General features: G+C 37.9%; 1 protein-coding gene across 3 annotated transcripts in view; it reads right to left on the minus strand.

Moving 5' to 3' along the window:
* Positions 1-8531: 8531 nt before the first annotated feature.
* Positions 8532-12070, minus strand: part of galnt13 (polypeptide N-acetylgalactosaminyltransferase 13) — a 40511-nt gene continuing 36972 nt past the window's right edge. For 2 of the 3 annotated variants that reach the window (XM_028024390.1, XM_028024391.1), the window contains one exon: positions 11418-11502. Coding sequence is in view for 1 of the 3 variants with exons in the window: in XM_028024393.1 (XP_027880194.1) it covers positions 11362-11502 (141 nt within the window). In the remaining 2 variants the exon portion in view is untranslated. Of the gene's footprint in view, positions 11503-12070 lie in introns of all 3 variants that reach the window. The other variant, XM_028024393.1, reaches the window with a different exon arrangement.

The raw sequence follows: 12070 nt of genomic DNA on the forward strand, positions 1-12070 counted from the left end.
GGAGAAAACCGATTTAAAATGTGCAACAGATAGGAGATCTGTGTCAGCTGGATAACCACTCAGCAAGAACTACAATTGGACGATTTAGATCAAAGCATATGCATACATTATGTTTTATCTTTGCTGATTACTGTTTTTGCTCCTCCTTTAAGTCTTCCACTCGCTCCCCAAAATATACTGAGGTGTGGTTCTAACTTGGAGTATGAATTTCTTTTAAAAAGTCACTGTAGCTCCTTATAAAAGCCTCCACAGTGAGCCAATGCGAGTTATCGATCTTCCATTATTCAGCAGGTTTCTCCACAGGTCACTGAAACCTGTTTACAGGTTATTCTTCTGGGTCACCTGCGTTAACATTCTCCAATGACTCTGCTACTCACCCAGAGGGGACTGCACTTTATTTTCCTGATATATCTACACATGTTCTGCAGGGAGGGTTTCTCACACTCCACACACACACACACACACTAAATAATGGCGCTATTAGCTCCCAGGTGCACAAAAAACCTGCAACTAGAATTACTCATCATATTACCAAGATTGTATCCACAGAGGAATACACCCACACTGCCCAGGCTTTCACACGGTGTCAAACACAGAAGGACAGGAGGAACAAAACAGCACCTCCTCTACAACAAATAGCTGATTTATCTCTTCCTCTTTGTTTTTGCTCTTTATTTATTTTTGCTGCATTGTGCAGAGGTTGAAAACAGCACAATTATCACTTTGTCGAGAACCCCCCTGATGGGTGCAGTAGGAAATTTGCATTAAAATCTGGTATTTATATCAGTTTAGTTATAAAGTGGATTTATTTAGTTCTTATTTGCATATTGAAAGTACAATTGGAAGAAAACAAAGAACATTTTGTTACAGTTTTCTACATCTAAGTGTACTACCACCTGATAGAAAGGGAATTAAATGTTTACATATTTTATTCAAATAAATAAAGGAAGATTTAATGTTTGAATGTGTTGCGCACATTCAACCTTTTATCAGTAGATTATGTGTTAATTTCCTTTAAGCAATCATTTATTCATCTACTAATTGAATTATTATCATGAATTGTTTGGTGGTGGACTCAAAATGCAGCATAATAAAACTCTTTAAAATTTGTTGTGGCTTTTGATTTTGGTGTGCCAGCAAAAGATTACTAGTAACTCCCATCCAGCTGCCTCTTTAAAAACTTTTTTTTTTATCCTCCCCTGCTTCTAGTTGTCATGATGTCCACCACATCATTGTGATCTTTCATTTAAACAATTTATGTCCACTGCAGCTTGTTTATTTTCCAACCATTCCTGGATCCACTGTCTGAGCTCACCAGGATCAATATGCTGCTAAGTCAGTCTGGTTCCAGGCAAAAAAAAAAAGAAGAAGAAAAAAAAACTACCTCCCTATTCACTTGCAGCTCCCTGCAGTTTATCACATCACATTTCTTGTCTAGTCTGAACCCAGCAAGCCTCACTGTATGAACGGTAGCTTCTAAAAACAGCGCTTTGGCCTGACATAACTGTTTCCAAATGAATGACTGCATGGCAGGACGGTGAGAAGTTGAGATGCCTCAGAGCGCTGTCTGTGCGGCTCTGTGATGCAGCCCTCTTGAGGGGAACAGACAGGAAATGATTTCCCTATCAGTCACTGGGCCATCATAATTGCCAGGTGAGCATTAGCTATCCCGCCTCTGCAAGACTCTGTGCTTTTATAATGAGCGCGCAGGGACACGGGTCATCTAATCTCTGCATGCTGGCCCTCATTAAGAGAAAGAGCCCATTTTTTATGTTTGCAGAGTGAAAACAAGGCTATTAGTTCGAACTGTCCAACAACCAGTCAACCAGCACTAGGAGCTACACATTTTTAATTGCTGTATTTTCTAAATGTAGTCATAGAGACAAAAGTTTGTTTTTGGGGTGGGAGGTTGTTTGTCAAAATGTCTTTTCTGCATAACTTTTGAAAAAAAGCAATAAACTTCATGAGACAGATGATTTAATGCATTGACTTGGTTTCGACTATTAGTATTTCCTTACTGGGTCATTCAAAGCAAACACTTCAGAAAAATAATGTTGAACTTGGTACTTTTATTTGCTTTATTGAAAAATTAAAAACAAAAAAAATCAAAATATGTTTACAGGCCATGTATGTATTTTTTATTTACTAGTCAGATTATGAAAGTAAATCATTTTCATTGTTCACTTAGCTTCCTAACTCTTCAAATTAAGTTACCTGTGTGATAGCTATTGATTTTGAACTAAAAATTATTGAAAATAAAAAATGGCAACATTCTTTAAAACTTGGAAATAATTATGTACTTGTGGTTTAGTTATCATTCCTACTTTATTCCTACTTGTAAGATTATACAAAGAAGTATCTTTTCTGTCAGTTAGAGTTCTTTTAACTCTTTGTAAAATTATTTTTTATAATTGACATATGTCTTTCTCTTTATTGCATACTTTTAAAAATATATTTGAATATTATCCAGATTTATCATGTTTTGCGCCATATAATCATGTATTTGTCATATGTTTCCAAAAGAATAGATGGTCTGAACCTCGAATATTGTGAAATGATTGATTCCTAGAGGTATAGACTGTTGAAGTTTGAAACAATTAGATCTGATATTACCAAATCACTAATATTTGGCCATGATGTATGTAATATGCCAGCTCAATGAAACTCACCAGAAATTGTGTGTGCTGTAAGCAACCCTGTAGGGTGTAGAGCCACAACATCTAGTTTTTCTGTGTGTGCGTGTGTGTACAGAAGCTTCATTTGAATAAGTATGAAAGGTACTTAAGTTCACCAAGTTTAACGTCGTATTTTTTTAAATAAAATTACAAAGGTCATTATGGTTTACTGTCAAAAACAAACAACTGCAAGCAAAAAGTGTAATTTTGTTTATAAGTTATAAGTAAATCTAATATAATGGAGTTGCTTGTCACTAGTAGCTTTGGATATTTGACCTTTTCTAGAAATCAGATTTTAACCTAAAACATGGAATGTGAGAATCCAGACCCTCACAATTAGGTTTAAACAGGCAGACATGATTACAGAGAACTGACTAATATTGTACCCATTAGATTACATATTAGACCAATCATGTTCAGCTTAGTATCACCTATAGCCACAGAGATGTCAGCAAAAATACAAGGCTTTGTGCACAAACCAAGATATGACCACCAACAAAGAGTCTATCGAAAGCTTTGTTTGAATCACGATCTAACAGCAGCACTCTTTTAATCCCACAGGGTGCACAGGCTTTGTCAGTGACAGCCCTGAACAAGAGAGAGGTTAAGGTCCAGGCTTGTTCTTGTCACACACGAGGAGGTAGCTGATGTACACACTGTGCACCAAATTGGAAAATATGCAGATTAGTTCTCATCTATAATTGGGAGTTTTTTTTAATGCAGAACAGTTTGCAGAACAGACAATTTCAGAAAATGGAACTTCCTATTTAATAACACATCTTCGGACCATCTAGTGCAGAGCTAACATACCGTTTCCAGCATCATTTTTTAAAAGCTTTGATCTTTGATCCTCTGCAACCTATTTCTTAAAATCAGCCAGGGTCAAATGTGATGCGCACTCAGTCTAGATGGAGAATGTGTGCCAACACTGTTCTTATAGTCTTACCAAGTTTTCAGTTGGATTTAAGTCTAGACTTTGACTGGTCTATTCTAACACAAGGATATGCTTTTCATCAAAATCCTTTAATAGTAGCACCGGATGTATGATGAGGATGAATGTCAGCTGAAAGTTGGACATAAACATTTTCTTTCATGCAGTGGTCATAAAGGTATGACCACAGCATGATGCTCCCACTACTGTGCTTCAACATGGGGATGAAGTTCAAGGTTATGTACAGATAACAACAGAAGGCCACATAAAAAAATATATATATTTGTTTTCTTTTCTTGATATTCTACCTCTGATGAAATGCACGCAGAAGCCACTTTCTGCCACTAAAGAAAATGTGTGTCAACTGATCAGAGGCCTTTTGATGATCTTCTGTAACCCAGTTCTTAAAAATAGCCTTGTTAAAACTCGATGGGCGGGTGGAGATGGGATTGATTTATTAATCCAATCAGACCGATGTGGGACATTAGATGCTTTTGACCCCTTCTCCAAATCAACTAAAACAGCACTTGAGGTATTTCTCCACGACGATCAGACAATCTGATCAAATTTCTCATCTTCCCCCATAATCTTGGCAATCAGAGATGGAGCAGGGAAAAAAAAAAAACAGCCTCAGCTTTGATCTCGACTTCGATTGATTTGCTCCTTTATGGCCTCCCTGAAAATGTGTGGCTTACTCGCTAAAAATTCTCTGTATTCTCATTTTACAGCTGGTATATTGATTTTTGTATTTGTTCAAACAGTTTTGTTGACATTAAAAACACGTAGTGTGAGTTTCCCTTTTTCCCTTGTAAAACTAAACAAGATCTGAAAAATGATCAGTGGACCCAAAGGGCTCTCCTTTGTGATGTGAAAAGGAAAAAAGCATGTGAAAGATAGGGCAGATCAGATTTAAACTGGGTCAAAATATGCAGCTTTCAAGTAATGAATGTAATTGTCAACATCTTGTGGTAATCAGCTCAAATTACAGCTAAGTAGGATGGAAAATGACAATGGTGTGTCTTAGAAACATATAGCTACCAGCTATACATCTCTATCATTCAGAACAATAAATTTACACTCAGTCGTTAATTTGGAGCATTATGTTGTGATATGTTTGGTTTTTTTCTTTTCCAGTTCAAGAAAGATCCTATTAGAGGCTCCAGTCAAAAATAGCAGCTGACCTGGAGTGTTTTGTAGAGCAGCTTCTGAAGATTGATGATTGATTAGTGCACAATTACTGCTGAAAGCAGCAGGACTCCTCCTTCTAATCACCGCTTTTGTCGCAAAAAGAAGATTATCACACAGGAGACGCTACTTAGAGCCACTTCCTCCCTGAAAATCAATAAAAAGAAAAAATACCCAAGAGACAATGAACATACATCTGATATATCTCAGTTAAGTCCCTGGGCTGGCTTTGCACGTAAACAGACAGGTGCTGTGGATTTTTGCCTGTGTGTGGGGGTGTTTGTGTGCCTCCTGTGGCTGTGAATTTGACCGCATTGGAGATACTGTCCTGATACCATGTCTAATTAAAGCTGCTTTTCAATGCTGGCGCTTTGGAACCTCAGGTCCCCTCAACAATTAAGTGCAGGATTTCTCTTATGGTCTTGAGTAGAAGAGAAGAAACACGCTGAAAGGTTTGATTATCCCCCGACTTTCTCCTCGGCTCTGACATATATATATATATGAATATATATATATATATATATATATATATATATACTGCTCAAAAAATAAAGGGAACACTAAAATAACACATCCTAGATCTGAATGAAAGAAATATTCTCATTGAATACTTTGTTCTGTACAAAGTTCCATTTGCACAACAGCAGGTGAAATTGATTGTCAATCAGTGTTGCTTCCTAAGTGGACAGTTTGATTTCACAGAAGTTTGATTTACTTGGAGTTATATTGTGTTGTTTAAGTGTTCCCTTTATTTTTTTGAGCAGTGTATATATATATATATATAAAGAATCCATATCTGTCCAATTCCAGTTCAGTCCAGTCATATAGTTCTATTCAGATCAAGATGTATGCAGTCCAGTTCATTATAAACACAGTAAAAAAACAATCAAAATTTGTCGATCGTTCCCTACATTGTGGTGGCTAGACAATGGGGTCAGAACAACTTCTTAACTGCAGCTCTTGGGGAGATTTCTCAGTCTGCAATGGTCAGTTCCTTCAGTATGCTAGAATAGATTGAGACTTTCAGCAGATAACAGTAACGTTAAACCGATTATGGAGAAGACATTTTATTTACCGTCTTGTATTTTCAAATCATGTCTGTCATGGACAGCCTGGAGATTTGGAGATGGTGGCAGACCTTTGGAAATCTCAGAGTTAATGATAAGGATCTACATTAGCAATTGGAATTAACACTGTCACTGCTGTTATAGGGTTAGGGTTAGCGTTATAATTACAGCTCCAGTCACCTTTCGTATGTCATACGTTTTTCACGAGTTTCAAATGTAAACCTTGAAACACAGTGTTTTAAAACAACATTGTGTTTCAGAATTTACTTTTCCATCTCAGACTGGTGTCATTATGCCTCTGCTTTAATATAAAATAACTATCCAATGATGGATACCACAGACAGTTACAAAATACAACTTCTGCGGCATTGTCTTGTTGTCACTGACGCATAGCCACGTGCTGAATGTATCTTGTCAAGTTTGGCCTCTGACCCATTCACAGTCACTCCTGAAGTCTGCTTTGTAACAGAAATAGTTCTCCTGACAAAAAATTTTAAAATCCTTGACATCTTGCTCTTCACAGACACAACTATGTTCCAGTTTTATGTAACATGTTGTGTGGTTTGACAAACTGGAACTTTCAGCATCCTTTTATTGTGTCATGATACAACGTAGACAGGTCAAAGGGTTTTTTGGGGTATTTTTGTGCTACATGTGTAGATTTGCTGTTTTAGTAGCATGCAAAATGACAAACCGGGAAGGAGAATGGTTCTGCCTTTTGTAGAACTTAAGACATAGTCCTAGTTTCTCAGCTGCCAATAAATTTGGAGAGAAAAGACTAGAGATAACATAGTGTCTCACCTGTGCAAAATGAGAAATTTGGGGGAAAAATGCAAAATACAAAGTCTCTATACACATTCATGCTTTTATATTTCCTGAACTTCAATGACTCCATGCTTTCAATAACTGGAAATTATGCGGCCTTGAGCACGTTTTGCCTTCAAGAGCCAAAGTGTGCCTCAGACAGCCACCGATAAGGCTTCCATTAGGACTGGTATTCAAAGCCATCGCACCCCTTAATGCACTACTTTGGCCTGGCCACAATACCACTGTATCTTATCCTCACAGGACCGGTTAACAAGCCTGTGTCTGGTCTCCAACAGGTGTGAGAGTGTCTGAAACCTCAGTCAGACCCCAAAGGGTCCCTGCTGAGAAAGTGGTGGATCACTGATGTGTTGTCAACTCTTCAGGAGCTGTTAATGGCTTTACTGAGATTACCTCAGAGAGGTTCACTGAATGTCATTGAACATGCAAAAAGGGGAATGATTGAAGATATGTATGGCATACAAAAAGTCTATCTCCCTTTTATATTCAAATAGTTTCTTTCTGAACAGAAACTGTAGTGTGCATTGGTATTCTCCAACTTTACTCTGAAGCTCTAAATAAAATCCAGAGCAAGCAGCTGACTGCAGAAATCCCCCCTGAGAGTGTGAGGGGAGATTTCTGGTGTTAAAGCCACCTGGTGTGATGCCTGGGTCAAAGCTGCACTGTTGGTGTTATAAAGATGAACGCTAAGGTCACATCCTCAGTTACATCATGATTTTATCTTGTCTGTTGCTCTGTCTGTTTTTCTCCTTTCAGAAACTCTTGAAGACAGAAATGAACATCTTTTTGGCAAGATGAAAGATTTTGTTTCAATTTCTTGCAAAGGAGGGCCTGCAAAGATTTGACCTGATACTTAAAGCTGTTCATGACTTCATCATCTTTCAGGAAAAGTCAAGTCTCCTCCTGATGGGTAGCTTTGTTCAGGTCATGGGGAATCAAGGATCATTGGCAACCTTTCTTTAAACTATGACTTTGTTTTTAGGATGTAAATAATCAAATGTTATGAAAATCCGGGAAGGGCAGTTGAACTGTATCTCAGGTTGATCCCTCGAATTGAAGAGAGGTGTAAGCTCAGAATTATTTTTCAGAAATGTTACAGGGCAACGTTTTCAGATGATTTACCTATGTCTCATTTTTATAGATCACAAAAAACTGAGATTTTAAGAGATTTGTACACTTTTGAGAACCGCCATGAATTGTGACCAAAACCTGACATTGTTCATTTGAAGTTAACAAGCTTCAAAGCATATATTTACCACATCTGTCTCCTATTGGCAGAGTTATATTGAGCAAGAAGCAACTGACTACTGATTACGTGTTTGGGGGGAGTTCAATATCATTGTTACTGAACAGTCCAAATTTCTTTTTTTGTTTTGTGAACTCCTGAAACATAAATGTGCTGACCTAATACAAGCACAAACGGCTTTACGGCACAATGAGTGTAAAGGTGGAACAAAAGAATAATACAGGCTCTTTAAAATAATGATGAGCTCTGTAATATTCATACTGCTCAGTGCTCACTCTGCCTCTTTTCTCAGCCCTGTTCAGGGAGAGTAATTTTCCCCCCTTTCAGAGTTTAACAAAGCAAGAGTCCTCTGAAAGGTCAAGCCTTCTTAGCTAAAATGTACACAGAAGAATGAGTCATGTCAGGAGTCCTTTCGTCAGCTGACAACCACAGGCTCCTTATACACACTGGACAAAAGGAGAATGTAACATCCATCGCAAAACACTCCTTTCTTTCTTTGTAAAATACAGTCCGCAATTTACCAAAGGCACCACATAAAGCCTGGTGATGAGATGTGCAGGGGTCTCAGAAGCTCACTGTAAATTCAGAGAATTTAAGGAAAATGTTGTATTCACATTTTTTATTTTAACAAAAAACAAGGCAAAACATACAGTTATCACTTTGCAGTCTGCACAATGAAACATTACATTTCTGTGTTACTCTGTGCACTTTATTGGAAAGACAGTCGATTAACATATAATATAAAAGAGGTGATCAAAACGTACTCTGAATGCCAAGCAAGCATTCTGTGAAGATTTCAAGTAGCTGTAACAGTTACAGTACTTCCTCCTGTGTTCTTACCTGAGGTCCTTAAGGTGATCCCAGATTATCTTTGGGGTAATTATAGTGTCTTGCGAAAGTATTAACATTAACTTTTTTTTTCCAAGCTTCATATGGTGCATCCATCCATCTATGGTCTCTAACTTGATATCCTAAAGCTGCAAGTCTTTTGGTTTACATCTCCACCTAATATGCACATATAGATTCTGACTCATTCTGCTCTTTGCAAATTTGCCCAAATACAGTCAAAGTTGATTGGTATAATCTGTGAACATTAATTTTGTCAGTACAGGCCCTCAGTCAAATTTAGGACTAGGCAATCCTAAAATATAAATATGCTTTGATCTAAATCAGGGGTATAAGTACTTTTGCAAGGCACTGTATCAAAACACAGCCTAATTATGAAACCGATATTCCAAAATCAGTATTTCAGTACTTTTCAGTATTTTTTTTTCCTTTTTCAAAATCTTTCAAATCACCTTTTAAACAGATGGGTGTTCAAACTTACAGGATCATAGAAAAATAACCGGTTCTTTATTTACAACATCAACAGTGATACAAACAAGTTCACAGCCTTATGTACAACATCTGTTTTTAAATCCCGAATAGCGGTGCAATCAAAAGTCCCTCTCACATTTCTATGGGCATCAGATGAATATGACACTGTAGCAGACACCTGCTGAAGTGTAAGAAATGAATGGGATCGTGAACCTGTTTGAGATATGGCTGTTTTTTTCATATATGCATATGCTTCTGATTTTATCTATGAAAACATGGCAACAGAAAGACGTTTGAACAACAAGCTATGTGTCTGAAGGCACATATTACAACCACGCTCCAGCACAATTTGGTTTCTTAATCTCCCTTCTGACAATGACTGGAACCTTTTAAAAACATTCCAGTCCACATTCATGGTTTTAGGAACGAACTGTGATCCCATTCCACTTTCTTCTGTTGCTTAAAACAATGCGTTAAAATAATTCTTCCAATTCCTACTACAATAATATAAAAAATTGGTATTTTGTTCATACAATGCTTGACATCCTTCATAATTAACACAAAAACAAGAAAACATATTTGAGGTATTTTAAAGAACAAAAATTGTACCTTCTTTTTTCACGACAAAGGATCCAATTAAATCAGTTTTGAGCTACAACAATATGGCATTGCAAGTGTGTCAACAGAAATTCAACTGAAACATCCTTTTTTTACTAGATGGCTGCTGATTGCAGTGCTTGATTGGTTGCTAATTTAGGCCATAAGTGACCTTAGTTAGAGTTATGGTAAAATTTACAGAGTATGCTTTGGAGTGAGAATGTTAAAAGGCAAATACATTTTAGAACCAGTGTAAAGTTATGCTTTATACTTAAATTGGTGTAAGTATAAAGCATAACTAAATCTCAATTGGCATTTTACTGTTTTTCAAAATAGATAAGTACCAGTAAATTAAACCTACAAACAAGTTTTGTTTGAAGAAACAAATTTATAAGCATCTGCTTCTGGTCTGTAAAGCGTTTTCTATTGGTCTGACAGGTATCTGCCCTAGGAAAATTGAACCCCAAAAGTGTGGTTAGTCACATGTACTTAGTGATTTAACAAGGGGCACAATTGTACCTTCACTCGCTTATGGGAAAATAAGCGAGTGGGGGAAAAAAAGACCCCACCTAGCTCATAAAGTGTTTTTTTATGAGCCACTTTCCCTAGATTAATGTATTTCATGGCTACAAATTCAGGTGTCAACATGTGATCATGGGTCTCCAGTTTCTGACAAGAAGCTTGTTAGCTCTGCATGATACCCCTTCTAAAATGAGCACAAAGTTTACAGCAGTGTCCTGTCAAACAAGAGGGGAGCAAAAAAAAACTGTATCAGTGTCAGAGAGGGTATGTTGTACAGCAGTTTGACAGCATGCCTCCCACAGAGTTGATGCTGACCCTCTGGTGGCAGCAGCTGCTCTGATGGGAAACACCCACAGCTCCCAAAATATATGCCTCTTTGTTTTTGAGAAAGGTAATAAATGCAACCACTAGCTCCTGTTTTATTATAAAGCCCAGGTGAACAGAAATAAAATGTTACCTCATGCATTGTCACCACACTTTCTAACTGAATTAATTTTAGAAATCCTAGGGTAAACCTTTTTTTTATCTGAGCAGAGCAGATAGTGATGATAAAAAAAGATGAGCAGCAAACCAGCTGTGCTGATAAGATCTGATGCACTCACTAACATTGCTGAGCATGTTTGGAGATTTCAATATTTTACCAACTCTTCTGTTCATGCGTTTGACCTGCAGCAGAGAAGTTTCTACAAGCAAATGCATGTTCTACATGCTCAGACCCCATGCACCGTTCTCCCAGCCTGGACACAGTCTAGAGATACGCCTCATTATGTGGTCGGAAAGGCAGGTGCTGCCTTGCTTAAACCCGAGGCCCGCCTCAACAGGATACGAATCCATAGAGGAAGCTAATCCTCTGCTGCATCCCAGCATCTCTGCAACTGGTGGCCAGGCAGCTACAGGAGGAAGCATATGTTGTGTGTTAAGTGCCACCTGGTGAGGGTGTGGATGGCAAGTCAGGTTACGAAAAGGAGGAGGAGGAGGTAATGCCGAGGTGAAGGATCAGATGCTCAGGGTCATGTTACGGAGCAGCCACTGCTGGGAGCGGCTGCCGCTGCAGTCTCTCAGGGTGGGGACCATCTTGTCCTCCTCAGACGGCATGTCCAAGCATTGGTTGCTATTCACATGGAGCAGCGTCAGTTGCTGAGAAGAGAGCATACACAGGTGATTACTGCTGTGGCAGGACAACTTCCTTCCAACTGTAATTTTTATTCAACTGTAAACACAAATCCATTTAGGTGGAAAAAGGTGAAAGGAATGCTTTTGAAAGTCAGAACACCCATTCCGGTAAAAAAAAAAACGGACGCTCCTGTAGGAGGAATCAATGGTTGTTTCCATTTAGCATGAAAGGCAGAAAACCAAAAATACACCCATGAAGTTTCTTTTCATATGAAACTTCTAAAATAATTTGTCACATTATAAAACACAAAAGCTGAAATATTTTACTGATACTGAAAAATGCGTTTCTATTCAGGCGCCCTGGATTGTTGGTAGAACCAGGAATCAGTACAATTTTAGATGCAAATCCTTTGCTACCAGCTTTGCACATCCAGAGACTAAAACTTTTTAATATTCTTCTTTGCAAAAATAGCTCAAACTCAGTCAGATTGGATGGAGTGTGTTTGTGAATATCAATTTTAAGATCTTGCCACAGATTCTCAATTAGATGGTACATTTGCATTTGCACAATGCTCTTTTCATCTGCAAGAAT

The sequence above is a fragment of the Xiphophorus couchianus genome, chromosome 7, assembly GCF_001444195.1.
Source record: "Xiphophorus couchianus chromosome 7, X_couchianus-1.0, whole genome shotgun sequence".
Classification (NCBI taxonomy): Eukaryota; Metazoa; Chordata; class Actinopteri; order Cyprinodontiformes; family Poeciliidae; genus Xiphophorus; species Xiphophorus couchianus.